Source organism: Ciona robusta, chromosome 9, assembly GCF_009617815.1.
Source record: "Ciona robusta chromosome 9, ASM961781v2".
NCBI classification, from domain to species: Eukaryota; Metazoa; Chordata; class Ascidiacea; order Phlebobranchia; family Cionidae; genus Ciona; species Ciona robusta.
Window position 1 is genome coordinate 1,950,203 of NC_143243.1, and position 27,822 is coordinate 1,978,024.

The 27,822-nt window shown below is 34.6% G+C and overlaps 4 protein-coding genes across 8 annotated transcripts; 2 read left to right on the plus strand and 2 right to left on the minus strand.

Annotated features, from left to right (window-relative positions):
* The first annotated feature begins 1,237 nt into the window (after positions 1–1,237).
* On the plus strand, positions 1,238–9,883 carry LOC149730714 (cytosolic phospholipase A2-like). 4 transcript variants are annotated; one of them, XM_089884449.1, is made up of 19 exons: positions 1,238–1,430; positions 2,220–2,298; positions 2,609–2,763; positions 3,271–3,375; positions 3,567–3,607; positions 3,782–3,917; positions 4,810–4,949; positions 5,368–5,502; positions 5,947–6,043; positions 6,264–6,378; positions 6,691–6,915; positions 6,972–7,021; positions 7,494–7,588; positions 7,911–8,029; positions 8,260–8,355; positions 8,510–8,622; positions 8,843–9,053; positions 9,239–9,372; positions 9,459–9,883. In XM_089884449.1, exons 1-19 carry the CDS (start codon positions 1,386–1,388, stop codon positions 9,519–9,521), a joined length of 2,154 nt encoding a protein of 717 aa, XP_089740575.1. In that variant the 5' UTR covers positions 1,238–1,385; the 3' UTR covers positions 9,522–9,883. The 4 variants fall into 4 exon arrangements, 2 of the variants coding, with proteins under 2 accessions (XP_089740575.1, XP_089740576.1); XR_016385669.1 differs by lacking the exon at positions 9,459–9,883 and having other exon boundaries at positions 8,856–9,053; XR_016385670.1 differs by lacking the exon at positions 9,459–9,883 and having other exon boundaries at positions 8,856–8,982.
* Positions 9,884–10,020: 137 nt separating this feature from the next.
* Positions 10,021–21,666, plus strand: LOC149730715 (bifunctional coenzyme A synthase-like). 2 transcript variants are annotated; one of them, XR_016385671.1, is made up of 13 exons: positions 10,021–10,634; positions 10,906–11,201; positions 11,547–11,676; positions 11,934–12,121; positions 12,344–12,840; positions 13,085–13,288; positions 13,514–13,589; positions 15,376–15,473; positions 15,626–15,755; positions 15,985–16,082; positions 16,656–16,812; positions 17,131–20,325; positions 20,957–21,666. XR_016385671.1 is itself a non-coding variant. In XM_089884456.1 (7 exons), the coding sequence occupies exons 1-7, from the start codon at positions 10,291–10,293 to the stop codon at positions 13,559–13,561; spliced, it is 1,707 nt and encodes a 568-aa protein (XP_089740582.1). In that variant the 5' UTR covers positions 10,234–10,290; the 3' UTR covers positions 13,562–14,298. The 2 variants fall into 2 exon arrangements, 1 of the variants encoding a protein (XP_089740582.1); XM_089884456.1 differs by lacking the exons at positions 15,376–15,473; positions 15,626–15,755; positions 15,985–16,082; ... (1 more) ...; positions 17,131–20,325; positions 20,957–21,666 and having other exon boundaries at positions 10,234–10,634; positions 13,514–14,298.
* LOC149730716 (uncharacterized) lies at positions 14,386–21,047 on the minus strand. Its single transcript, XM_089884445.1, has 15 exons — positions 20,906–21,047; positions 20,380–20,552; positions 19,991–20,114; positions 19,474–19,636; positions 18,996–19,152; positions 18,752–18,839; positions 18,260–18,475; positions 17,717–17,898; positions 17,100–17,325; positions 16,607–16,818; positions 16,270–16,414; positions 15,959–16,079; positions 15,423–15,666; positions 15,004–15,167; positions 14,386–14,763 (listed from the first exon to the last, which is right to left on the minus strand). Exons 1-15 carry the CDS (start codon positions 20,982–20,984, stop codon positions 14,622–14,624), a joined length of 2,436 nt encoding a protein of 811 aa, XP_089740571.1. The 5' UTR covers positions 20,985–21,047; the 3' UTR covers positions 14,386–14,621.
* Positions 21,138–25,962, minus strand: LOC149730717 (uncharacterized). The gene is made up of 6 exons (XM_089884444.1): positions 25,641–25,962; positions 25,206–25,398; positions 23,672–24,981; positions 23,417–23,485; positions 22,881–22,976; positions 21,138–22,519 (listed from the first exon to the last, which is right to left on the minus strand). The coding sequence occupies exons 1-6, from the start codon at positions 25,642–25,644 to the stop codon at positions 21,681–21,683; spliced, it is 2,511 nt and encodes an 836-aa protein (XP_089740570.1). The 5' UTR covers positions 25,645–25,962; the 3' UTR covers positions 21,138–21,680.
* Positions 25,963–27,822: the final 1,860 nt, after the last annotated feature.

The following is a 27,822-nucleotide window of genomic DNA, read 5'->3' on the forward strand; positions in this document are numbered from 1 at the left end:
TGTAGCAATTAATGGTAACGTTAAAAAATCTACGTAGTAGTGTGGGGGAAGATGGGAAACCTCTTCATTCTATTTTGTCCTCCCATTTGGTATATTAAACAAAGAGCTAAAGGTGTTGTTCTATCTTACCCCACAATACAGTACTATGTTAACAGCAGTGCTATTACGAATATCGTTTCGCCTTTATATTTCGTCTTTTCGTTTTTGCATATAATATATATACTATTCTTCATTTCTACAACCGAAGAGACAAATAAACTTAAACCCAGTTTAAAAAATCACAATGATTTGGCAATGAACTGACAGGCCAAACAATTAAAATAGATATTTCCCCCAGCCAATTAAAAGACTAAATGTTTAGTAGTTACGTCGCTTGCAAATATGTTATACATGCCGCAACCATAGATGGAAGGCAGCTTGATGAATAACAACACAACGTCAGCAGGTTCGCTGTTGGAACGTTCTTTAACAATAGAATCATATTCAGGTATTACCCTTTGCGTCACAATACGGATGTTGATGCGTTGCAAAATGTAGAAAACGCTTTTAACGTTTCGAGAAGAGGATATGACAATCAGCGTCGAAGGGAATTCCATGCCGGCGATTGAAAAAGCTAACTTAGTCATTCTGTTTTTGCTTATAGGCTTGTTAGGTAGCGCTTGTTGTTAGTACGGTGTAAAATAGAACGGAGGAGTTGTGGTAGGTCGTTTCCCAGGATAGAGTTTACTGTTGGCGCTAAATGCTTTTACCCGGAGTGTTATGTTTATAGATAGTATCTGTAACTCTAAGCGCCAGAAACATAAAACTGCATGAGTATGGGACATAAGATTGAGGATATAGCTGCGTTTAAACAATTTTCTTCGTGACCTATTTGTAAAAGCTCAGAGCGATAAAATTAGTTGGCCTACATCACATATAGCACTACGGGCTAAGATGAGTTATACCGTTAGCAGTAAAACCGATGTTTCCTGGTTGGCGCTTTTAACAGTTAACAAGCTCTTTTAGAGTCGCGGAGCTACGGTGGTATAATTTTTATATTCTCTTTTTACTATACCAAAATGGGACGAGAATAAAAACCTGTCCCATCTTACCCCACCCTATATACTATAATTTTTTAATTACGTATTAGTTTTTTCAATGAGGGACTACAGAGTTAAAAAATTAAGTGAGATTTATGTTACATTATTTATACTTTTTATGCAGTTCTGTATTAAATTCTTTTCATAAATATATTCAAATAAAATATATATTTTGTAGATTATTTTATCTTCTTTTCTTATACAAAAATTACTGCAAATTTGGCGGTAAATATTCTTTTCGCTTGTCCAAGTATAAATACAAAACATCAACGAGCGAATAAAGCAGAGACGAAAGTCTGACGAAAAATGGAAGACTTTGGGTCCGCAGTGGATAGACAAGTTGATGCCGAGGTATAGAATAACAGGTTTTAAAATTCTCCAAGTTAATCAAAAACCACACCAATTGTAGTACCACTAAAGTACCTTGTTTTTTCATGCTTTTATTTGCTACGTGTTATATATATATATGTATGTCACTATATGTGCATTCTGTTATTATGCAGCGATAAACGTCCAATAATATGAGCAGACTGCCACATCAGGGCCAGATTTATGGAACAAAGATCAAATGTAATTAACACCGTCTTGTTATCGCGTTCACTTGACACTAAAACTAAACGGTGTTCTTTATATAGTGATGAATGGATGGGTTGCATTAAAGGAAGCGTGTTTAACTTACGGTGTTATATTACTAATGACTTCATTCATCCCCAATTCGTTGTTTGCTATAGTTATTTTAGGTCCACATTAAGACTACATAGATTATCCTACAATACACTGCAGTAGGTCATAAACACAATACAAACTTTGAATTCTTAACAAAACTATCGACATACATCACAAACTTTGTCTATATAGCTAAAAATGTTTTCTGGTAAAAACTTTGATAAACCACTTCCTTTGCCAAGCAACAAAAGACATCCCTAGAGTATGACGTATAACAATAAGACTATATAAGACTATATACGTATAGGCCATATACGACCCATGTGGGAATGTGGCCATTACACATTACACGATGCAGCGGTACCATGCAAACTCCTCTTTTATTTTTCGGGCCAAAATGTCGCTCTGTTCGGAACTATACTGATATTTTAATTTTACGCCCAATACCATATTTATGTTTATCAACCTTTAAAGGGAATCGCACCAGCTGCTGTAGTAAGAGTTGTGCTGAAGGCTTATAGAAAGATATCAATATCCTACTGTCTTGGGAAATGTAAGGAAAGTTTATTTTGTTAGAAGTGCATTTATTTTTAAAATATCTAGCTTTGCGTGCTACGTGTTTTATTTATGTAAAAATAAGCTTAATGTATTTCCAATAACGTGTAGTATAAGATGAACTCCCGTAAGCACATTATAAGTTTCTACAAAATTATATTTACAACAAATGCTCTTTTACAATAAGGGAATGGTTATATAGTTTAAATGAAACATTTACCATCTTCCCCCAACCTACTTTTGTGTATAGCCTAGCCTATACACAAAGGCTTTGGAAACTTCACTATATTTATAACCCACCATTTTAGTGTTACGCTTTGTTCCGGAGTTCGTTATCTCCTGTCCCGACCTTGGCCGCAACAATCAATATACGACTGTACACAAATGCGAAACAACAGAAGGAAAAATAAATGAAACTTTTCAATTCGTTCTTCCTGCTGATAAAACTGAAACAACACTCATTGTATGTATTAATAATCTGCTAAGCATTATGTTATAATCTTTATTTTTTCTCCGGTATAAACGTTAATTTTATTCAAATACTTGTCTGTTTTTCGGCAAGATTTCACTAGGGTTTTGCAGCAGTGCCGTTTTTTTGCGGCGTAAGTTTTTGGCGACGTATGTATCCAAGATGATGGATTCAATTTCGCAAAAACACCTAAACGCTACCATAACTTTCGGTTAGTTAGTACATTTTACCTGTGGAACCAAGCAAATGGATTTGTAATTTATAGTAGGGTGGGGGAAGATGGGACACATTTTCGTTTAGTCCTCTCTTTCCATTTGGTAGTAAACTAAGAACATTCAATGAATTATAAAACCGTATCCTCACGACTTCCACAGACCGTTGTTAATTGTTTAAAACACGATCGGGCTATTTGGATATTATGTATTAAAGGTGTCCCATCTTCCCCCACCCTACTATATCTAAGCATCAGTAACATTATACATTAGTTACCAATTCGTTTAGATTGAAATGTCTGGAGAAAACTGTTTTTTCCGCAAGATTGCAGGCAAAGTAGTAATCCCTTTATCTATCGGGAACACTGAAGATCTTACGATCAATTTTTCAAAAGTAAGTTTCCAGCGTTTAAGTTTTAGTAAGATCTATATTGTAAAATTGTGTGTGTGTGTGTGTGTGAAGGCACTTTAAATATTACATGAAATATTACTTTTTCTTATTTCTTAAAATCCTATATAAACAGGTCAGTTATTCTAACTCTTCAATTGTAAGAACGAAGCCTTATAATTCATTTGTATTTTCAGGCGGGTGGAGAACTGGATATAGAAGTCAGCTTTATCGTCAGGTATTTTTTCAATGCAAACATCCACAAAATTACATATGGCAACTCCTAAGCGGTCACGAGAAAAATTGGTTGTAAAATAGGTCACCCGACGAGTATCAGCATCTCTGCCTGTAATCTGAAAAAGAACAATAAATGTAATTTATTCATTTAAACATGTAATAGCGATTTTTTCAGGTCTGATCGCGATCTTAGTTTTGATCAAACAGGTTTGAACGAGAAGGAGCTCAAATTCCGAGAGAAAAGATTTGTTAAAGTGAACAGAGCTTTGGAGCAATTATTTCCGGAACTCGGGTCATCTGAAAGAAGCAGCGTGAGTTAAATGAGTTACACTTATAGGCTTTAAATTTAACGGACTTACATAGTAACTTTTGTTTTGTCTCCCCGATACAGTAAAGTAAACGTAAAAGAAGGTTATGAAACGACAGTCGCGCTAGGCTCCGTGATGACCTAAGGGTTACGCTCGCACAGACGGTATATTGCCACTATGGTGGTATGTGTTCTTACAAGGTGCATGAAACAAAATATCTGTGTTATAAGACTGTTGTCGTCCTGCAACGCGTAGATAAATCACGTGCGTTCATTCAAAAGAATGTAAAACTGCCATGCAATGAACATCCTGCGCAAGCATACCACATAAGCCTCAAACAAGTTTATACTCTATTTGTTGGGACTAAACCACATTGCACCTGTCTGTAGGTATATATAGTAGGGTGGGGGAAGATGGGACATCTTTTCGTTCTTTTTTCTCGTCCAATTTACTAGTAAACATAAAAAAGTCAAAGAATCATAAAACCATATCCTCGGGACTTCAATAAAGCGTTGTTAATTGTTTAAAATACGATCAGGATATTATGTGCTGAAGGTGTCCCATATTACCCTTCTCTACTATATGTGTATAGTAGAGTCGGAGAGTCGGGAGGGATACCTTTAGCACATAATATTCAAATATCCTGATTGTCTTTTATACAAGTTACAGCAGTCTATATGTAAGTGGTAAGGACATGGTTTTATTCTTTGAATAAATTGGTTTACTACCAAATGCGACGAGAAAGCAGAATAAGAAGGTGTCCCATCTTTCTCCACTTTACTATACATTGCCTGTGTACCTCATGTTAATATGAATGATTTTAAACCATGACCTGCGAATATGGTTTTTGCTGAACCTAACATCTCAAAAGATGAAACAAAATAATTTGTTCCAGGAGCCTCCAGTGATTTCTATGGTTGGGTCAGGCGGGGGGTATAGAGCAATGATTGGAATGGCAGGAGCGATGGATGCGATACGGGATGCTGGGTTGCTCGATGCATTAACTTACGTATCTGGTTTATCTGGATCTGGCTGGTGAGATTTCGCGAAAAAGAATATTTTAGTGTACTCAGCTCGATGTTATATGAACTAGCATCCGAGATAACACGATTCGTTTAAAATTTAAACTTTAAATGCATGAATGATTGACATTTATACTCATTCTTGCTTGCCTGGTCGGTAACGACAGTCGTTAAACAGGAGTGTTGCATTTCAGCTCGCTTATGAGTTACGACAAACGGTATAATGGGGTAAGATGGAACATGTTTTTATTCTTATGTTTCCTGTCTCTTTTAGTTGTAAACAACTAATATTTAAAGAACTATATCACGGTATGGTAACGACTTTAAAATAGCGTTGGTAATTGGTAAACACGCGACTAGGAAATATTGGATTTACTTGCTAACTAAGCGGTATCCTATCTAACGCATACTTTGTGGTTTCTTGTGTATAGGTATCTAAGCAGCGCTTACGGTCGCGAAGGAATGAACGTCGATAATCAGCTAAAATTCCACGAAGAACTGAGAGAGTCAATGAGTCATAGTCTCTACAAATTTTTTATCGATGCTGCGCACATAGGGCTTTACCAGTAAGATAACAATCCAACGATGTTGTTAATATGAATTATAAGTCTGTACACCAAGTGAGTAATTAGCATTTGAAGTTTTATTAGTCATGCACCGCACGACATGCACCATCATATGATATGACGAAACAGGTAGGCCTAATGCAAAATTTGAATATGCTAACTAGGATCCGGTTGAAAAATAGAATCCAGTTCTTGTAGTGGTTGAGGGTGAATATTACGATGTACAGTTGTAACAAGTAATGCATTAACCTGTAAAGAGTTCTGACCCATGATGCTGGTGCATTTGGGACCCATTAAATATAAATATAAATTATTTCTTCTGAAGTTTACATTTAAATGCCTTCAGCACCTCAGTATTGAAATAAATCATTTTTAATAATTTTAAATACTAGGCCTATATGTAAAACACAGTTGGGCAAAATGTATTACACTCAATATTTTCAGCTCAGAATATTCCTCTTTGAAACACAAGTATGGCGAACCAACCACTTTTGTTGATTTCTTTGGCTACACTCTTGGAAAAGCTCTTCTAACCAGAAAGGTTTACTCCCTTGAATTCAACTTTAACATTCATTCAGGTTATTTAGCAGGATTGAAAAAACCAAAGTGCCCAAAATATTTGCAGAATACTGTTGTACTAATTAAAAAATGCCATTTGTTTGGATTGGGTAAATTTATATTACTTTCTGTGCGGAGCCGTGGCAAACTGGATGAAGCAAGTTACATTCGTTTATAATAATCCTTGTATATTTAAATTTCAGAATATTGATAAAAAGCTTTCTGATCTACAATCCTATGTTAAGGATGGGGAAGTCCCTTATCCGATAATAGTGGCAACCAGCTTGAAAGATGGAAAACCTGCAAATGAATTTTATGGTTTGTGTATATGCATCTTTTTTTCTCTTGTGTATTAAACATACAACATAAGATTGACAAATGATTCGTAAGTATAATGTTTGTGGTTAAATATGCAATGAAAAATATTCTTTTATTTGAAAAAAAAAACATATGTTTCCTTCTTGATAGGTTTTAAATTTCACAATAAATTTATATTGGTATGAACACCTATATAGGCATAAACTGATTATTAGTGTAATGGGCTAACTCTGATATGCCTAGCTGTAGATTATCAACCGAACACAATTATAAAACGTTTTTCTCAATTAATCAACCTTCTCCTCGTTATAGCATATATGGAGAACACACCTCATGCTGTCAGCTTTCCTGGTTATAACATAGAAAGTGAACCACAGAAGTGTGGCTCCCTGTGGGACCAAGGTTTTGTGCTCAGGGAATCTCCAGAGTTACCCCTTCATTTCTACATGGGGTGTACTGGATGCGCATTTTCAATCTTGCTAAACAGTTTGATCAAAAATGGTGGAGAGACAAGCAAACATTTTCTTAACTTTGTTGGTTAGTATGATGGGAATAAAAATAAGTTTATTGTTTTAAATTTTGTATTTTTAAAGAATCTTTTCGTGAGAAAGAATTGATTCGAATTGAAGAAGCAAGAAAAAAGGTGAAAATATTTTGTCCGGCGCCGTGGCGTAGTGGTTAGCGCGCCTGCCTGTAACCATTAGGTAATGGGTTCGAGGCTCGTCGCTGCTACCATTGTGGGCGTATGTGTCCTTGGGCAAGACACTTAACGACAATTGCTCCAACCCAGTGGTCACTAATGGGTTGTCCAAATTATCGGCCATACATAAACAAAATGAAAAAATCCAAAAAAAATAATCACTCACAAAGTAACATACATGGAGACTCGTAAGCTGGCACGAGGTGTTAAACCCGTGTGATAACGACTGTCGTTTTCTTATTGATGCTTGACCATGAGCATCAGGTGTATGAATAGCGATACATCATATGTGTCTGTTTAAAATATGCTCACCTTAAAACTTGACAGTAATCTTTAAGTAAGCGAATACATTATGTCTGGATAACTGTTTGCGTAAATACAACATAATGTTTATAAACTATCCTATATACTGCAGTTAAAGGAAGAAGAAGACAAGGAGAAAGCAGGTGACAACACTGATGGGTTGATGGACTTCTTGTTGTATCCTTATAAACTGTGGAAGGATATTAGGTATAATGGACTTGTTTTATCAACTTTATATACATTTTATTTTATCCTGTCTCACCGTCTGCAATGGGAGTGTTTTTGGTATGAAAACCTTAATCATCATTTTTAGACTTTTATTATCTGGTTGTAACTAACTTTGCCAACTTGAATAGGGGCATATTAGTGGAAAGTATGACAAGTTCACTATCAAATGTTTTTGCTATGTACTTGACTGTAAGCAGTAGATAGTTTTATCAATAATGTAATGCTAATATTCTAATATCGCATTGCTAAACAAATAAAGCAATGTAAATAGGATGTGCATTAAACAATATGTTTATATCAGAGATTACAACATTCTTAATCATCGAAATGCTGTGATCGAACGAACTGGAAAAATGTTAAACTTTGTAAAAAATCTTGGAAATCTTGAGCTACATAGGCTAGGACAAGCAGAAATGAAAGGTGTGTATGTTATGTTGTGTGTTTGAGGATGGACTTTATTTTGTCTTCTCGGTCGTGAAGGTAAGGTTATTATTTAAAAGTGAAAATACTAGTGGTAAAAAATGGGGGGTAATGGCAAAAGACAGTTGTTAAAAGCTTGTTGCTTGGGGAGACAACATAAGTAAAAAATGATTCTATAAAAATCTGTGTTGCAGCTGTCTTGTTATTAATGGTGATTTGTCTATTTGTAGATGTAAGACAAGCTGAGGTGGCCGAGAATTTAAGTACAAACTTTATTGGTGGAACTATTTGTACTGATAATGATGTCATAGATATATGTGATGCAGGTAAAATATGATGTCATTATCAATCATTGTCTAGCTGTAATGTCACAAAAATCCTATTCATATTAATATACATAATCTTTACCACCGTACAAGTAAAACAAACAAAATGTCTTCCATGTTATAAGAAAGTGTTAAAATATTCCCATTACAACAGGCATTGTACAAAACGTATGCACCAATGCTGTTATGGATGATAGAAGAACCCCAGACCTTGTACTCGTAATGGATTTCAATGCTTACGAATCAGATGAGGAATTTGATTACATGGTAAGAAATCAAAGTGTGTTAGTAAAATCTAATAACAATTTAGACCTGTTTAAATTAAAAAGGTGTAAAAATAAAAGAATCTTGTTTTTGGTTTGTATTTTCTGACTATTTGCCTTTCCCTTTCTGCACATTTTTTTTATTTTTCCAAACGTATCAGTAGCTTTGTAACTTATATGTTAAATCCTACATGCTTAATAAGAATAACTATTTTCCACTGTAGCCTTTGTTATTAGCATGGGCAAGATCTGGAATTGATGGTGTGAGATTTCCTCCAGTTAACAGTGAAGCTTTAGCCACCAAGGAACCTCAAGAATTGTTGATATTTGAAAGTGATGGCGATGATTGCCCAACTGTTATGTGGTTTACACTTTGTAATAAGGAGTTTCGTAAATTAAGAAATTATGAACCTAAATCAACTCAGGATCCCCCAGGTAAAACTTTAAACTACACTGTGGTAGGTTAGTTTTATCTTATTATTTAAAGTGTCTGCAACAACACAATTGTAACATAAAAGGGAAACTTGCCATTACGAAGGGGCTGCAAAACGATTATTTGAGTTTGTGTAATATGATTTATTAAATAAATAACCAACTTATTACTGTCATTATTGAAACAGACAGCAGATGGTTCAATGATTTCCCCGTCTTTGGTGAGGGTACTTCATTCAAAACAATCAACTTTTCCAACACACCTTACCAGTTTGATCAACTACGTGAGCTCATGTATTACAACGTCAGTAAGAATATAGATGTGAGTAAGAGTTAGAGCATTGTCATTCACTGTATTTTCAGTCACAGTAAAAGGCTGTATTTCTATGCCTCATTTTTACATTTCAGAAAATAAAGGATCAGATTGTAAAAGCCATTAAAAGAAAGACAAGAAGATTGGCAAACTCTTAATTTGACAAACGATTTATTTTATAAATCATTAATTTTATGTTTTTATATAGGTATTGTTATATTTGTCAATGCACTTGTCATATTTTATATTGTATGATTATAATATAAGTGTGAATCTGTGTGAAGATATAGTATACCCTTTTGTGTGAAGATATAATATACCCTTTGACATTTTATTTTGCTGTAGGCCCACATGTTCCTTTCACAACAATCAACACAAGTGATTCTGTTTGTTAATTTACAAGTTGTAATGAATTATTATGCGTAATATTACCTAACATTCCAGTATTACACGATTCAGTGTGTTTGGAAAAGAACAATTTGCTCTATTCATGAGTATTAAAATGGCTTTTTTATGTCGATCAGAGTCTATTTATATACGGACTCTGATGTCGATCAGTTGTTCGTCCCCGTTTCATAGAAATAATAAAAATTCTCGCCTATATAAAATCAGATTCATAGATCGCAGGATAGCATTTGGTATTTGTCCAAGAGCGGTTAAGATCTACGGTTAGTTCTGTTCTTGCATAACAGAAAGCCTATTTATAGGATGGGTTTACCAATTCGTTAAGGGCTTAACGTTCTTATAAGTAAAATGCTTGTTGTGATTTTGTTATTACCATGTAAAAACACAGAATCAGACCAACTACACTTGTTTAATAGAAGTTTTACGTTAAAAAATCATCAATGTTTAAATACGTGCCTGCAATTAATAATTATCTAGATTTAAACACTTATTAAAATTTTACAGCCATATCCATTACAACCAATGCATCGTTCTGGGATCTTAGTTTTAACCAACCATGTGTCTGTGTTAAGTTATGGAGACACAGTTAAGCGTATTGTAGCTGGAGTTAAAAAGATCGTGGACTCTACTTTATATGTGCATGTAGAGAACACCTGCAATGTCTCTCAAATGAAAGCCTCCAACTTCGAATTTAGCTTGAATACCCACCCTTCCACAAGCAACACACCAAGATCTTTTTCTTCAGATATTTTTCCGTTTATATCAAAGTTTTATGAAGAAGCAGCTTCCCAGTGTGAAGATCTTGATGTAAATATTTTGTTGCATAATATTGGACAGCATTCTGGCAGAAGGAAAACTTTACAAAGGTGATGCAGTACACTGAATAACCAATATACTTATCATACCAACTGGTGACTTATTGAGACAACATCACCTAAGTTTGAATGTCTTGTGTACTTTTTGCTCATGTTTAGTAATAGTGTATAGGAACAAAATTAAATGCAATTACGAAATTTAATGGCTTAATGTTAAGAAAGTTTATTTAACTTTGGTTACCAAACTATTTCTCAATAATTGCTGCGTACAATTCAAATCTGTGTGTACATATATCTTAAGTTTATTGTATATTACTTGCAGGCCAATTCAATGCATTATAACAGACCATGCAGAGAATTCAAATATTGAATCGGAAATTATAAGAAAATTTGTTCTTGGTCAATATGCACTAAATGAAGATAGCAGCAGTGGTTCCACTATTCCAATACTTGGTATTGAAGAACATAGCTTTGTTCATAACAATGTAAAGTCACAATCAACAATGGTTACTGGGAAAGGTAATGTTGTCATTGGAGGAACTTTCGATAAAATTCATTCTGGCCACAAGGTGCTGCTGAGTGAAGCAGCTTTGCTTGCCAACAAGAGGTTACTGATAGGTAAGTTAATTGAGGTATTGGCTACATGGGATGAGAGTAACTTTTCTCCTGAAATATGTTTGCATAGAGCACAAGCATAATGTTAGGGGAGCCTGGGGTTGAAAAAGAAGTGACATCATATGTTATTATGTTTTAGTACCTCAGTTTTAAAACCATAACAGCTTTTATCCTACCTTTAAGTGTATACAGACAAGCAGACTAAAGTGTATAGCATTTATCACATTACAACTTCTGTCTTCTATTAAAAGATAATATAAGCTGTACAGCTTGGTTATTAAACTCGGTAAGAGTTACTAATTGCTATGCACCATCATTTCTAGATGTTAACAAAGTACATTTATCCAGGCGTGACTGACGGTAAAATGTTGGAAAGAAAGACATTACACGAATTGATCCGTGGATGTGAGACTCGTATTTCTTCTGTACAAGCCTTTCTTCTGGATGTTCATGATTTCTGCATTAAAGAGGAAAACAGGTAATTAAACCACGAATTCCATGAAATAAAGGCAAACAGCTATTGTTGCTGCAATTGTTGCAAGATTACTCGCTACTGTGGCAGAAAGATTGATACAATTGCTCCTCCATTGTTTTTAATGGTATATAAACTGAACTGAACTTGAGTTAATTTTGAAAATGTTTATGTTGCAAATTAATATATTTATGCACTATTTTATAATATAAGCTTATATTTGTTCAGCTCAAAAACTATATGTGTATTAAATGTGTTTACAGAGGAATTCCAAACAATCTTCCAATTCTTGAAGTTGTTCCGATTCTTGACCCGATTGGTCCTGCTTCAACGGACCCAGATTTGCAATGCATTGTGGTTAGTAAGGAGACGGAGAGGGGAGGGGTGGTGGTCAATGAGGCGCGAAGGAAAAATAATTTAAATGATCTCTATGTTCATGTGATAGGGGAAGGTAGGTAGAGGGTGTTAATTAGTAATATGTGTTGTGAATAATTAAATATTATATTATGTAATATTAGTAATGTTTGAAATGTGGTAGCTCTGGTTAAAATATTGGTTAGAATTATACTGTATGAAATGTTGACATTGCTCTCACCAGATATAGAAGGCTGTTGTTTTCCTACCTGTCAAGGGCTATGGAATATATTTCATATTTTGATGACGTTAATTATAGGTTTATTAATTGGTGATGAATCCTCTTCTCCAACCAAAGAGACAAAGTTGAGTTCATCAACGCTAAGATACAAGTCCCTTGGAACGCTTCGAAAGTCTCCCAACATGCGGACATTATCGCATCCTCCTGGAGCATACGTGATCGGACTCACTGGAGGAATTGCATCCGGAAAATCATCTATTGCCAAACGACTTCAAAACCTCGGAGCAGTTGTGGTTGATTGTGATAAACTCGGACACCTGGCTTACTCCCCCGGAACAAAAACTTTTAAAAAAGTTGTTGAAAACTTTGGTTCTGAAGTTGTCAGTGAATCCGGTGAAATTGATCGGAAAATTCTCGGGACTAAAATTTTTGGGGTCGACTCAAAGAATCGTGACCTCCTTAACTCCATCGTGTGGCCGGAGATTGAGCGGTTAGCCAGGCTTAAAATATTGGAGGCTACTTCAGAAAGAAAAGAGAAAGTTATTTGCGTGTTAGATGCCGCAGTGCTGTTGGAGGTAAGGGTGTAATGTTTGGGATGCCTGACTTTAAGTTATGTTCGATATTTGCTGAACACTGAATTTTTAATTTAAAACACTGCTGTTTAGCACAGTTGTGGATACTGGAGTCCTGAAGATGACGATGCTTATCACCAAAGATAAGAAACACTGTATACTACAGTTTAGAAACACTGATTTTGAACCCATTTTTTAATTTCTGTTTTTTAACCCAATTTTTTAAAATTTGATTGTCACGCAATAGGCAGGTTGGGACAACTTTTGCCACGAGGTTTGGGTTTCGGTGGTAACTCGTGATGAAGCAATTAAACGGGTAGTGGAGCGTGACGGACGTACGATCGCTGACACAGAACGAAGGATCCAATCACAACTCAGTAACAAGGAACGTGTAGAAAAAGCTAACGTTGTGCTTTCTACGATGTGGGAGACTTCTGCCACACAGGCACAGGTAGCATAAGTTAATTAAGTTTGATGTATGTTGGTGAATGGGGTGGCCTGTAGCTGTGGGGCAGAGTTTTTATTTGTTTTTGTGGTAAAATTTTGAACTAAAATGCACATTGGTTAAAAGATACGCTGGGAATGATGTTGATAAATTTCATAAAATATTTACTAGTATAGTTGTAGATAGATTAAAAAAATTAAGTTAAAAAACAATTTTTTCCGTAAAATGTAGGTTGAAAAAGCATGGAGTTTTCTTGTTGAAAGAATGCAAGAAGTTTAAAAGATGAAGCCGTTCATATTTGGTTGTTGTGAGTGGTTTGCTCATTTTCTCTTCAAATGTTAATCTATGCAGTTAATTTATATACACAGTGGACAATTTATTGCTTATTTGAATTCATTGCAAGTTTGATATGATTGTAGAACAGTATATACTGTTTGATGATATAGTACTTGTGTTATACCAAAGGTTCCTTAACTTTTTAACTTTGTTGGTATTTACAATTATAGATGCCAAATTTTTCAAAACTAAGGCAGGGATAATTAGACACACATTCCTTTGAACCAAATTTGGCTATAATTGTTACTGATTAATGTAGCGCAGAAAACTTTTAGGGATTGCATGTCTACCCCACCACCCTGGCTTTGGCTCGTCAACAGCATTCACAACTTATTTTTTTACACAGGAAAGCAAATTAAACCATAACTCTTTAAACAGTTTGTCATCTGTCATACCAGCGTTATATACCTTTCAAAAGACCTCAAGTTTAGGAATCACTTAGTTATACCATGTATGATACATGATGTTTAGTACCATAGTAAGTGTAAGACGAAATCGTTGCATTAAAGACTAGCTCAGTATCGTTAATGAACTGCTAACTTATTTTTGTTACTTGATTAACTTGTGCTTTTAACATGCCTAATTGTTCATAATATGCAAATTAATTTAAAATTATTTTTGTTTCACAATTTGGTAATTAAGTGCAATTGTTGTTTAATAAAGAGTATCTTGTAAAGAGATTTGTCCTCTGGTTGCTAGGTTTACATATCTGGTTTATTACATGACTATATATTAACAAAAGGTTCAACTTAAGATTAAAAAAAAACTATAAAATATATGTTTTATTTTTAACAAAATATACAAAAATACCTTTATTTAACCGCATAAAAATAAAAAAACTATAAAAAGTATTTTATTTTTAACAAAATATACAAAAATAATTTTTTTAACTGCATAAAAAATATAAGTGCTTTGTATATGAAATAGGGGATTGTATAAAAAGTAAACATGCAACAACATACACTGCAAGGCCAACCATAACTTTGGTGGGTATGTTTTAACCTTACAATCCACTCACAACAACATCCATAGCATTTGGTGATAATCGTAATTCTGTTGTAGTCACCCCTTCAAAAGTGGGGTTGTACCCACTATATGTCACCCACTTGTCGTCACTCACCCCTTTAGTATGTTTACCACTGAACCTGGGTTTTAAATTAATTTTTGAATTTTTACAAACCAAATATATTTGCGGTTTTTAATTAAAAATTCAAAAAAAATTAACAAAAACAAAGTATACCCAAAATAATACCCAAATATTCATCTTACAAACAAAGCATTGGTATTTTTTGGAAAGTATAAAAATTAAAATGTAGATCCGTTATAAAATTTCCAAAGCTAACACTTAAAATGCACATTCCAAATATTTTCACCAACAACCTTACCTTTTCACTCCTTCTTCATCAATATGTACACCGGTAATTATCCCCTGATGATACCTCACTCCACCCTCGTTGTTACCCTCAGTACCCGCATACGACCCCTGTTGGAACACTACTATCGACCCCACAGCAATATCATCAACAGGCTCAATATCTAGCGCAACATCCTAAAAAAAGATTAAACTTATAACTATATTTCAAATATGAATGAATGTAACTTATTTATTCTTGTTTAATAGCTTAACAATAGTCTTACACATTGGTAGTTGTAACACGTTTTCCGTACTTATTTTATTTTGAATTCTTCTTAGAGGTGGTTGAAATCTTTCTAAATGTGTTTTCGCAGATACAGGTTAACATCAATTTAATTTACAGTCCATTCACGATTCATGCTCATTTTCACCCTTATTCATGTTGCTTACCTTATAAGATTGGACTCTTTCACTTGGATCATTGTCATCCCAGTTAACTGTGTAAGTCATTGTACTATGATCAAATGATTCCACCGTAGCTTTATAATACGCCCAATTCTGGTGCAAGCAAATCACATGATCACCACACTTGGGTGCTCGGTTACGCTCCGGTGATCCTTTTGTTGCTAACACTTGGTTTTGTGATGTCATAGATGGATTTGTTGATAAAGAAATCCGATCCTGGATTGCTTTTCTGGAATATTGGTCATTAAGATCATTATTATAAGACAATGATAAAAATGGAAATGTCACTTTGATCTGTTATTGCTCTACCAAAATAGGGTAAGAAAAAATGTTTTTAATCCTAACATTCTGTTGTTGGTAATGGTGATTGTCAACGTAATAATGCCTGAAGAACATTTATTTAAATTTAGGAAAAAAAATATTCACAACAGATATTTACATGGCCAACCAAATATTTTATTCAATTTATTAAATTTTTAAACCATTTTCATTTTCTCTACTATTGAATATTGTCAACTCACGATATTTCCAATATCTTTACTTCCAGTTCCCCAGCAGAAGTTACAGATTGTAAATCCACTGTTGGAATTCCTTCATCCACGATGTTACCAATCACGCCTTCCTTCCAATCATCTCCAGTACCTGGTAAGTGTTTTAAGTAATTTGTAATTTAAGTAATTTGTAAAAATAATAGAACTGTTTTACTACTCTCATACTTTCAAAATAAGCCTTAAATCTAATGTCAAAAATATTGTGTTTTTTTCTAAAAAACTAAGACTTGTATTTTTAAGATTTAGTATGTGCAAACTGTTGTTTTGTTATTAAAACTTACCAACAATAACAGCTACTACAGGTTTCTTCAGTGATTTTACAGCAAATTGAATTTCCATTCTACAATTATCACTGTTAGCATATTCAGTGCTAATGCAAACCACAGCCACCTTGCATTCTTTGAGCGCAGTAGCAATTTGATCAAACTAAAACCAAGACTTGTTAAAAATACTATAAATTTTATCATAAACATTACAAGTTATGATGATCAAATTATCTTTATTTGGTTGTTTTAATTGTCTGTCATAGATTAAAAATTACTTAAAAAGTTGGGGCCGCAAAAACACAACAGTAGTCAGTGCCTCAATAAATATGATACGTTAATCTATTCATCCTACCATTCCCATCCCTTCATTTGCGCTCTCAAGCCTCTCTACATCGATCCAGGATGCGATTCCAAGTTCCTCCGAGATCTTCTTCACGATCAATCTAGGATCCGACCATTCTCCTCCCTGGTAAGAGGAAACTTGTTTCTTCTGATGAGCATCATGGGAGTTGTTCCAGCAGTAACTGAAGAAAATGTCAGCTGTACCGGAGATCACAGGTTTGCCTGCGATATATTTTGGAATAAGATTTAATATTTTTTCTCTTCGAATTGAAGCAACAAAGTTTATATAGTATGATATTCTTTTAACAAAAGGCAAAGAATTAACAGCAAAATTACAGTTGTTAAAACATGCTAAAGATAAAGGTTTTATGCCAGTCCTTTTTACCCCTTGTATTTTTCTACTCCTAATTATAAAACTACCAACTCAAAGAGCAATGCAAAATCTTGTAGCCACAAATTAAGTTTAACATAGTATATGAACAAACAACAAATCACTATCAAACCTGTAACTCCAACTCCTTGTTCTGAATAAAGATCCATCACTCCTGCTCCTGTTGCTGGATGACTCACATCTTTGATCTTGATACCTGGGATCTTACTCTTGATGCTACGTGCCAGCTCTGTCATCTTATAAGACTCAACTTCTTTGTTCTGGAAATGGATATAAAGCTCGCCTGCGATCAGAAGCCCAACTACTGTCATCTGCCACTCAAATGAACCAGATCCTACCTTGTATGGGGTTGAAAGCAAGGATTAAAAAAAGAGGTAACGAATCAACTCTGGCTTAAATCTATGGTTCCATGGCGTGCGGCATTGTAGGATCTCTTTAAGTCAGAATAGAGAATAAAATTTTAAAGCAAATGGTTTAATATGGTGAATTACATCACTTCATGTTTTTACTTCAAGTAAACAATAAAGACAAGAATATTGAAGTAAAACAGTACTAAAGTTTGCACATTGCTAAAAACTTTCATGTCAATCTACATTATGTTATATTTATATTATTCGATTCGAATAGTCCTTTAGCGAAACTTGATTTTATTAAAAAACAATAAATAGCCATACATACTATAAAACTTTATTAGATTTATGCCGGTAAACTTTTATGTTATCTACTTACCACAAGAGGAATAACTGGTAGTTTCATTGTTTTCTTTGCGTATTGAAACTCCATCCTACATCGATCATTGCTTGCGTATTCGTCACTTAAACAAGCGATGAATACTTTTACTCGCTTGAGGGCGCCAACAATCTCCAACAATGAGTTGTCGGTTTCTTCCTCCATTGTGAAAACACTGACACCTAGCGGAAGAAGTAATATTAAGAATCAAGCTTTTTTGCAAAAAAAATATTTAAAGTAATGTGTAGATGTAAAATAGCAATCTTAGTTTACCATGGAAATACAGCTACATAACTTGTTTGTGAAACTCATTCCTAATGTATGGTATTTTATGAAAACACCATGTTAGTGACTATGTGTTACAGCTATACAGACCACAAGCTTTAAAATAGCCACCATTTCAATTGTTTGGGTCTTCAAATGAAATGGATCTTCCCTTTTTTCTAAAAAGTAATTTAAATGTACGTTTACAAAATGTTGGGTTTACTGGCAAGAGGAGTATTTCATAAAGATTTGCAAGTAATACACTGCCTAACATCTTACCCATTTTTTTTAATTGCTCCACAATATTCCGTGGATCCACCATAATATCCAACACAGCTTCTCTGTAACTTGGTGGTTGGTCCATCTCATTATTCTGTATGGCTGAGGGACAATTTATTTTTGCGTACGACACAAAAACATCGATAGAATCTTCTATTTGGTTCGCAACCTTTTTCTTGACTTGAGTTTTTGCAGGTTTCGATTGAGCAGTAGGACCTATTATGAAAAATCAAGTGATTACTCTTAGTGCATGCTTTATAAAGTCAGCTGTTAAGTCAATACCGTCAAATTCAATACCACTGCTTGTGGAATTATTTAAATTTCCGTAGGTGGGAACTTGACTGACTTTTCCACAGTTGCTACTTCCATGCCCACAGTCGCCCCAGTGTGTGGATAAACATAAACTTTATGTTACCTAATTAATGTTTGTTTCAACCAATTCCAACAACACTAACCACAATGAGGTTTGAACCTGGGCACCTTAATACTCACCAGAATCAATCGAGGAGAGAATATCAAAAACATTTGGAGGCATTCGGAAATCTTCAATCGAATATCCAATGAATTGGAAACTGTAATCCTGTGTGAGAAAATGGAATCTATTTCTAAAGGTCTTAGTCATTTTATAAACAATTTTTTTTTATTGGATTTTGCCCAAGCAAAAAAAAAAAAACATTTTAAGAAGCAAAAATTGACCCCGTTTATGTCATATGTTTTGTTATGATATCATAATCACCTTGAATGTCACCCATTTTCCATCTTTCTCTCCTCTTGTGTGATGGCCATCATACAATGTATTTCCATCTTGATCCTTGTATATTCTCTCTATCTCCCCCTGGTGCCAGCGTAGACCACCACTTCTTGTTACTCCATGAACTTCACTTTGTTTGTATCTTGGAATATGATATTTATGTATCTATGAAAGTATAATCAGGTTCGGAAGATAATATTTAAATGTTGGACAACAAATCAAGAGTAGTTATATGAATCAGGCCATGGTTTGATAAATAAAAACTGCATTAAAGTAAAAAGTTATACCTAACGCTATAGATTACAATAAAAAAATCACCTTAAAAGTTTCATACGCTGTAACTTACAAAGAGGCGCAAGTTGTTGAAACGGAACACCCATGTTATAACACCTTTCATTGTCCCAACATGCGGGGATAAATAAGCTATATTCGCATACACATTTATACAAGTGTTTCTTCTTACTTTCCTTGGTGGAAAAGAACTTTCGATCCAACCCCAACTTGGTCATTAGAAGGAACTTTATCAATAGCGAGATTAAAATAGTCGATCACCCGACCTGTTGGATCTTGATCATCCCATTCAATCGTGTACTTCAGTGAATTGGGGTTGAAGCTTATTATGGTGGCTGGTGGTGGAAATGTAAAATGTGGAACATGGGATTTTAGGTAATGTTTTTATGTTAAAAGTATTCAAGGGGGAAAATAAATATATTTATTGTAATTAAAAATTATAAAACTGCAGCACAGCATCCTATATTAGAAAACTTGGGATGTATGTCACAGTTGGCTTATTATCGCACCTTTTAGGCATACTAAAAATAAAAATATGCAAAATTTATCTTTTTATTATAAAGACGGTTTTGTTGCAATATTCTATTTATTCGTATTCTCATTCCTTACTCTTCGCTACCAATTTATTTGAAGAGACAAATGAAGATATTATTTTTATAGTTTACAGAATTATATATTAGAGATCTAACCTGTGAAGTATTGCCATTTGCTTTGTCCCCACATAGCCACCACATGATCACCAGCTACAGGACGATTTCCATTCACCTCAATATGTTTAATGTTATTCTTATCACCCACTGGTTTTGCATGTTCCTAACAAGATGTACAGTAATAAAATCTAAACCTTTTTTAGAAATCTAATATATGACTGCATAGCCTACCAGAAATAAAATGTTCATATTTTAGGTTCATACTTAGGTGGTCGTTTATACAAAGCTTCTTCTTTACATTAACAACAACCATAAATGAGGTTGACACAGCATGTTTAAATCAAATTTATGGGAACAGCAAAAATCGAAAATAGGTAATATTGTAAAAATAACCATATCATTTGATTCTGTACTAGGGAAACTCCTACCTGATTTAAACTGTCAAGACCCTCAGTTACTTCAACACCCAGGGTTAACTGGTCAATCTTTTTCTTAAGTTTTACCACCTCTTCAAGTAATTGTTTGTTTTCTTTCTTCAACTTTTCGATTTCTTTTGCTTGAACTTCTAGCTCTAGTTCTTGGTCGCCATCTTCGCTCCACGCTGTTTGTGATGTAATAATAGTGAAATATTATGTTGCTTAGATAATGATATACATAGCTAATTATTTTGTATGAATGATTGTGGTATACACCATTTGTGTATAATATAGCTATGTTTTATAAAGCTCAGATAATTACGATATACATAGCTATTTATTTTGTTTTATAAATAATCCTGATATACACTTTTTGCGACTAATACAGCGAATTTTTATGTAGCCTAACCATGGTATACATAAATGAAGTTGTGTACATGAACCAAGCTATGCTCATACCCATCATCTTTATTCTACTTTTGCATTAAACTATCATAAAGTATGTAATATCATTGTATTAATTATAAAAAAAACTTACTTAAAGATTTCATGCTACCATCACTCGGAAACCTAACTACATTAACTTTAGGTTTGGTTGTTGAAGATGATGAACCCATGGTTGCTTCCAATGCTGTTGTACTGATATCCCAATCTACCACTGAGCCGTATTAAAAGGTTTGTTTACCCAAAGATACAAAGGAAGCCTATTGTGTGATTTATAATACTTTCATATTGTTTGCCAATGGTAGAGACACTCTTTTGTTTTGTCATGTTTTGTTGGTTTATTATTACCTTTTCAAGGACAGAAAATATGAAAAGTTACATAATACAATTAAATAATATACAAGAAACATAACAAAAAATAATTGTATTTTATGTTAGAAAGCATGCCTCTTCAATTACATAACCAGCAAATACTCAACTAAATAATGTAGCACACAGGAAAGGTGCAGTGTACCGATTGCATGCTCTCTTTCCTGTGTTATTTCCGCATACTCATTCATTACTAAATATACTTGATTAACAATGCTACAATACCTTCATTACTTCAATATGTAGGCGTGTGAATCACGTGTTAAAGTACATTATACATTTAAAATTAAAGCACAATGGTTTAAATAATTGATAATATAAATGTCTTTTTAAAGTCCAAGTGTATTGTTTCATTGGATTTTGTTCATTTACTTCATTGGTTTTTAAGCAATGTGAATTTTTAAAATACAGATTTTTGTGAACGAAACTTTGAAAAAAGACTACATACCATATTACTGTGCCTTTTAAAGTGGGTCAAATGTCTTACAGTATCCCATAAATTAGCTTTCACCCATCGCCCTCATTTTATCTTCAAGTTGTGTCATGCACCTCTTGGTGTGTTCTTTATTTCTAACTTTCTCTTCATTAGAATCCCAGTCTATTGCCTGATCCATATACTCTGTTGCTTTTTTGTAGTACTCTAATGCTGCCTGATAATTTCCCAAGTTGTCCTGGTTATTTGCAAGATTATGCATGGAATACCCAACCACGTAATATTTTCTGTATGAATCCGGGTATGCATCCTTCATTATCTGGACAGAACGCTTATTATAATGACTTGCTTTTTTGTAATCTCCTCTCCCCGAGTAACAGCATGCAAGGTAGTAATACCCTGATGATAAACTCTCTGCCAGTCCACGATGCATTTTGAACTCCCCGTTGACCTTTTGCAACATCGAGCGAAAAAATTCAATGTTTCCGTCTCTCCCCACCGTTCCTCCAGTTCCTTGCTTATCATTTTGCTTCATCCCCGTAAAACAACTCATGATTCCTTTGAAGTTAATCCTCGTACCTACTGTGCCGGCTGCTTCAACGTAAACATCAACTGCTGCTTTGTACAGAAACATTGCTCTGGATTCCATTGCTTTACTCCTATACAGCTCCCCCATCTGGTATAACCTATCCCCAAACATAGAGTTCTTTGGTAATCTTTTAATCTGCTCCAATGCTTGCTCAAACAACTTATTGGCATCTGGATGCATTAGTTTGGAATGACACAATACGACACGGAAAGTAACACAGAGTTGTTCATAGGGTTCACCCTTCACTACTTTGTATTGATTTAGTAGTTTAATTGCTTCTTCATACTTCCCATCATTTATATTTTTAGATGCATCATCTGGAAATTTAAAAAAAATATATTTATTCATTATAAAGGATTGGTTTGGAAGAATAAAGCAATTTTATTGGAGTTAAAATGTCATTCAGCACCATATGTGGTGGCTTAATACACTTTATTATTTGAAGTTAGTTAATAATTAATATGTATGCAACTGTAAGTAAAAGTTTGTAATATATCTGCATGAGTTTTAACTTAGACAAACCATTGTGATTAATTTGGGGGGTTTTTAATTTTTAAGTGTGCGACTGACACAAAGACACAAGCCGCCAATGGTAGCGGCGAAACGCCATGAACCAGTATCCCCTCTGTTACAGGTAGGTTAAGAACTATTGCTACATGATCTTGTACCAATACCTACCAAGCAACAACAGATTATGGGTGTTCATGCCCATTCCAAACTGATCAGTTCGTATACTAGTGCTCTCACTTATATCCAAACTGGGACTTACTGGTGCTGTGTAAAACAGAACGTATTAGTATGCTGTGGTTTGCAGTTTATATGCTGTTGCTACCAGGAGTCCTATTAGGTTCAATGGAGCTCCTTCAGCAATTTATTATTTTGGTGATTAACATTTGTAAGTCATATTCAAGTCACTTTTACCACATGATATTTCTGATAAAGGTGAAACTTGGTCAGCCTTAGTAATAACTTCTGGTAGATTTAATATCTTGTTATATTTATACTTCTCTACTTGACACAAATTGGGTTCAAGGTTCATCATATCCTGTGGTTAACAAGTAACTTTGTGTTTTGCCTTTAGCTTAATAGATACAGTTAAACCTAGCAACTAGCATGAGGTAAATGTTGAATAAACACACCATGCATGTGACCTTGTGTAGTACAGTGAGCATGGTCTTGTGGGTAAACATGAAAGTAGCCTAATAGTTTTGTACCTTGTATAGCTGTTGGGCTTTGCAGCATAGTGCTGGGATGAGTGTCTAGATTTGTCGAGCGACCAATATCTGAAAAACATTAATCATGTAATGCTGTGATAAGTTTTGCAAATCTGATTCTGATCTGGTTCTCATAGAGTTTTTGTGAAAAAGCATGAAGAAAGGATCTAGTGCTACGAAACAGACAAAAATTAAGTCCAACCAATTGTACAATAATAATAAATTGGCAAACTAATATAACAAACTATTAATTACTTGATGTAAACTCTTTGTTTATTATCTTTGAGTTTCCTGACATCTTCGTTAATTCATGGCCCATGTATGCTTGATCTCCAAATGCTTCGTGTTCTGTTTTGTATTGCTGTGAAAATAAAGGTTCCTGGAACTGCAGGGGTGGATCTGAAAACTCTACTTTTGTTTTTCTTAGTTGGTCACTCTGGACATCAGGTTTTCTTTCACTGCTCAACTCCTTTCGCTCATCAATATTTAGTGTACTCTTGTTCTCTTTCTCGGCTTGTTCTTCAGGTTTTGGTGCATTCACGTATAATGGCTTTGGTGCAGTGTCTTCATAAGCATCGAATGGTTTAGAGTGTTCAGTTGTCCCTCCAGTTACTTTCAAGTCATTTTTTGGGCTTTCAATTAAACTTTGAGATTCAACAGATGAATAAGCTGGTGGTAACGTGGATGCATTTATTGGATTTTCCGCCTTAATAAATTCAGACAGTTTTCTGTCTTTTGTCGGCATTGGTGTTATCAATTTAACATGCAGCTTTCTTACAATATTCAACGCCTCATTGGCAAGCTCATACCCCATGTTATCATCACCAGACATGAAAGTTTGCTCCAGTATCTCTCTAACATCGAATATTTGAGGTCTGTTTTTTTCTTCATGTCCCCAACACCTTCTCATAACTTTGTCCAAGCAGTCAGATATTTCACGATCACGAGGTTGAAGCAATTTCTCTCTTTCTAGTTCAGGTCGCTGTTTATTTTTCACAGCATTCCTAATATGTTCTTCCTCTTGAATGTGACTAAAAGGGGGTTTTCCACTCAAAATCTGGTATAAAATCATTCCATAGCTGTAGACATCTTGACATTTATTTCTTTTAAATGGGTTTTCTAAAAATTCTGGTGCACAGTAACAAATTGTGTAAGCTCCTTTTTCGTTTTTATGTGTTTGTTTTGAAGATGTTGATGCTTTTTTCTTTGTTGTGTGAGCCTCAATTACTGTTGTGCCAAAATCAATAAGTTTTGCATGCAATGTATTGTCTAATAACACATTAGACGGCTTCATATCACCGTGGACCATTCGCTTTTTCTTGTCAAATGCATGTAAGAAGCACAAGGCACTGGCGATGTCAATTGCAATTCTTATTTTAAGTTGCATGGAAATTTGAATAGGATCTTGCATGGCTGGGTTTGTTTTATCCAGCAAACTGTGCAAGTTCCCAACTTGATGGTAATCCAGAATGACACCCAGATAATTATTCCATATAGTTAAGCCATGCATGCGTACAATGTTATAATGATTCAGTGACTGGAGTGCCTGTATCTCCATTGGTAACCTGTGATTAATAATAGAATTTATAAAAGCCTATTAGCTTAACAGGATAACGTAGTGTAAACAAATACAGATCAGAAACAACACTGTGGTTACAAGATCCAAACATCTTAGTTTATGTCAGAATTAACTAATTATTCATGTCATGCTACAATAATGGAAAGTGTTTGAATCATAGGACCAGTATTTTATTTACACACACAAAATTTAAATAAAAATGCAATTTACTTCTGAATCCATTTTTCAGGGGAAAAATTTTTAGTTGCAGATTCATCGTCAAGACACTTGATTGCTACAACCCCAAGTTTTTTGTGAAATGCACGAACTACTACTCCAAAACCACCAGCCCCTAATGGATTATTGAAATCAAACTCAGACAAATAAATTTCATCTGAATTGTAGAAACGATCACTTGGAACTGCTGCGAAAAGAAACATAAAATCAAAATGAATGCACGGAATAAGAGGGTAAGATATGCTTCTAATCTTTAATTAAAATAGTTAGTCTTCCATTTTAACTACTGTGTTTGTGAACATGAACTATACTAAAACATACAAAAAAATTAACACTGCAAAAAAGCCTACCAAAAAAAATATCTATATCTTTAATTTTTGAAAACACATATACAGTAGTTTCAACTAAATTAGTGTACTTACTACTTACCCATTTTTTTGACGAGCAATTATATTCAGCAATATTTCAGATAAATTTAAACAAATCTGAGAGTTTAGAAGGCAAATACAAACTGTTGTTCCATATAATATAAATAAAAGTATAAATTTTTAACTGTCAGACACATAGCGCTTAAGGTCTTACGCCAGACGATACATATTAGGTAAGTATAAGGAAGAAGATTATAATTAAACAAGCCAAGATGAAGGGTATTTCCCGTAAACTGGCCAAAGGTGGTTTCCCATTAACTTTTAGAAGTGTTTCCAGATTCCGTTTTTATACGATATCATTATACATTTCCCAAAGTACACCAATACTCAATCGTATTTAGCATATTTTGATCAAGTATATTAATTATATATGCGCTTACAAGGTATTCGCAGCGAAACTACTGCGGCTTGTTTAAAATAGTAAACTCTTTTAGGCTGTTTAAAAACTTTAAATTGATGTATTAATGTAATAATAATAATCACAACAGTTGGTATGCAACGGGGTTTGTGACATTGGTTGCGAAGCCAAGAAATTTACAGATGAGAGAGTCCACTCGTAAACTCATTATATAACGAGTTTGCGAGTGGCCTCTCTCATCTGTGCTAGTAGTGTTTAAACAGGGACTTTCCCATTGCAAGGATTTCGGTATCGCTAATGACAGGTCACGTGATAAAATGTTTTCGTTTCTTTTGAGGCACAAATGGGTGAGATCCGATAACCAGTGGAATCGGGTCCTACTAAAACACGCCCGGCGGGGCCCGGTGGGGCCCGGTGAAAAAAAAAATACTAAAACACGCCCGGTGCGGGGCCCGGTGGGGCCCGGTGGGGCCCGGTAGGGACCCGGTGGTCACGGTAATGCTAAAACACGCCCGGTGGGGGGCCCGGTGAGTAGTTCGTACAAAGGGAGCTTTCCCTATGCAAGATCCACCAAACTGTGTGTGTATAAAGATGTTTAGCTGAGTGAGACCCTAAGTTGAGGTTTTTAAATATAAACTTTGATTATGTACGACGTTTGTTTCGTTGGGGACACTTACATAATGAACTGTATTTTTATCAAACGTTTGTTATTTATTTTTTGTTAATATAGGCAGTGGGGGAAAATGGGACACATGTTCATTCTATTTTCTCGTCCCATTTGATAGTATACAAAGAACGTTCAAAGAAATATAAAACCATATCCTCACAAATCCCATAGGGCATAGACCGTTGTTAATTGTTTAAAACACAATCAGGATATTTGAATGCTATAAATGCTAAAAGTGTCCTACGGTACGTTACGGCACAGTACTATACAGACACTTGTATTTGATCAAAGTTTTATTATTAAAATCAAAGTTTTAATGTTCAAAACGTTAAAAAACGAAAAATGTAACTAATAAAAACGATGAAATATATACCTTTTAAAAAACGAAAAAAGGCACTTTTAAAAACGAAAAACGTAATTTTTAAAACGAAAATTGTAAATATTAGACATTAGTATTTTAGTTAGCGGACGTGTCCGGCTTTCCGTATTCGGACACGTTGACCTCGGTTTCGTGCAAAACGGGCTGTGTGTATAGAATTAAAAGTCTCCAGTTGCGCGATCTAACGTTTATTTCTGTTTTGGCTGAGCGATAATTAAAGAACTTGTGAATTACGTGTTCTTTTTCATCATCTTTTTTTTATTTCCCATACATATTTTGTTACTGCAGTGCCTGAGTAGTGATAGGCAGTGATAGATTGGTAGTGATGGGTATATAGTGTTTACATTTCGCTTACCTACCAATAGATGACATCATTATGCTATATGTGATGAACAATACGAAGCCACGTTGTTTAGTTGACCGCGTTTTTTAGTTGCAGCTTTGGCCAAAGGTATTAGAGACCGGCTTTGCCCAGTAATGTTCGTGTCGTGACTGGTATAGAGAATTTGTGTAATGACCATACGCGTTTATAACGAACCAAACTTTTGTTAATTCTTCAGCTGGTGAAGTTAATTTTAACACAGTTAAAAGTTAGTTCTTATCAGTGAGGGATTTCAAGGAACATTTTAAGGTCAAAAAGTGTACTGGCCATTAGCTAAGGAAGTACAAAATGTTGTTTCGTTGCATTCGTATGGTCATTTGATATTCGTAAGACGTTTCTATGTCATTTATGGTAGAAAAAACGGAAGGCTTGTTATTCCACTAAAAGCCCGTTTTGC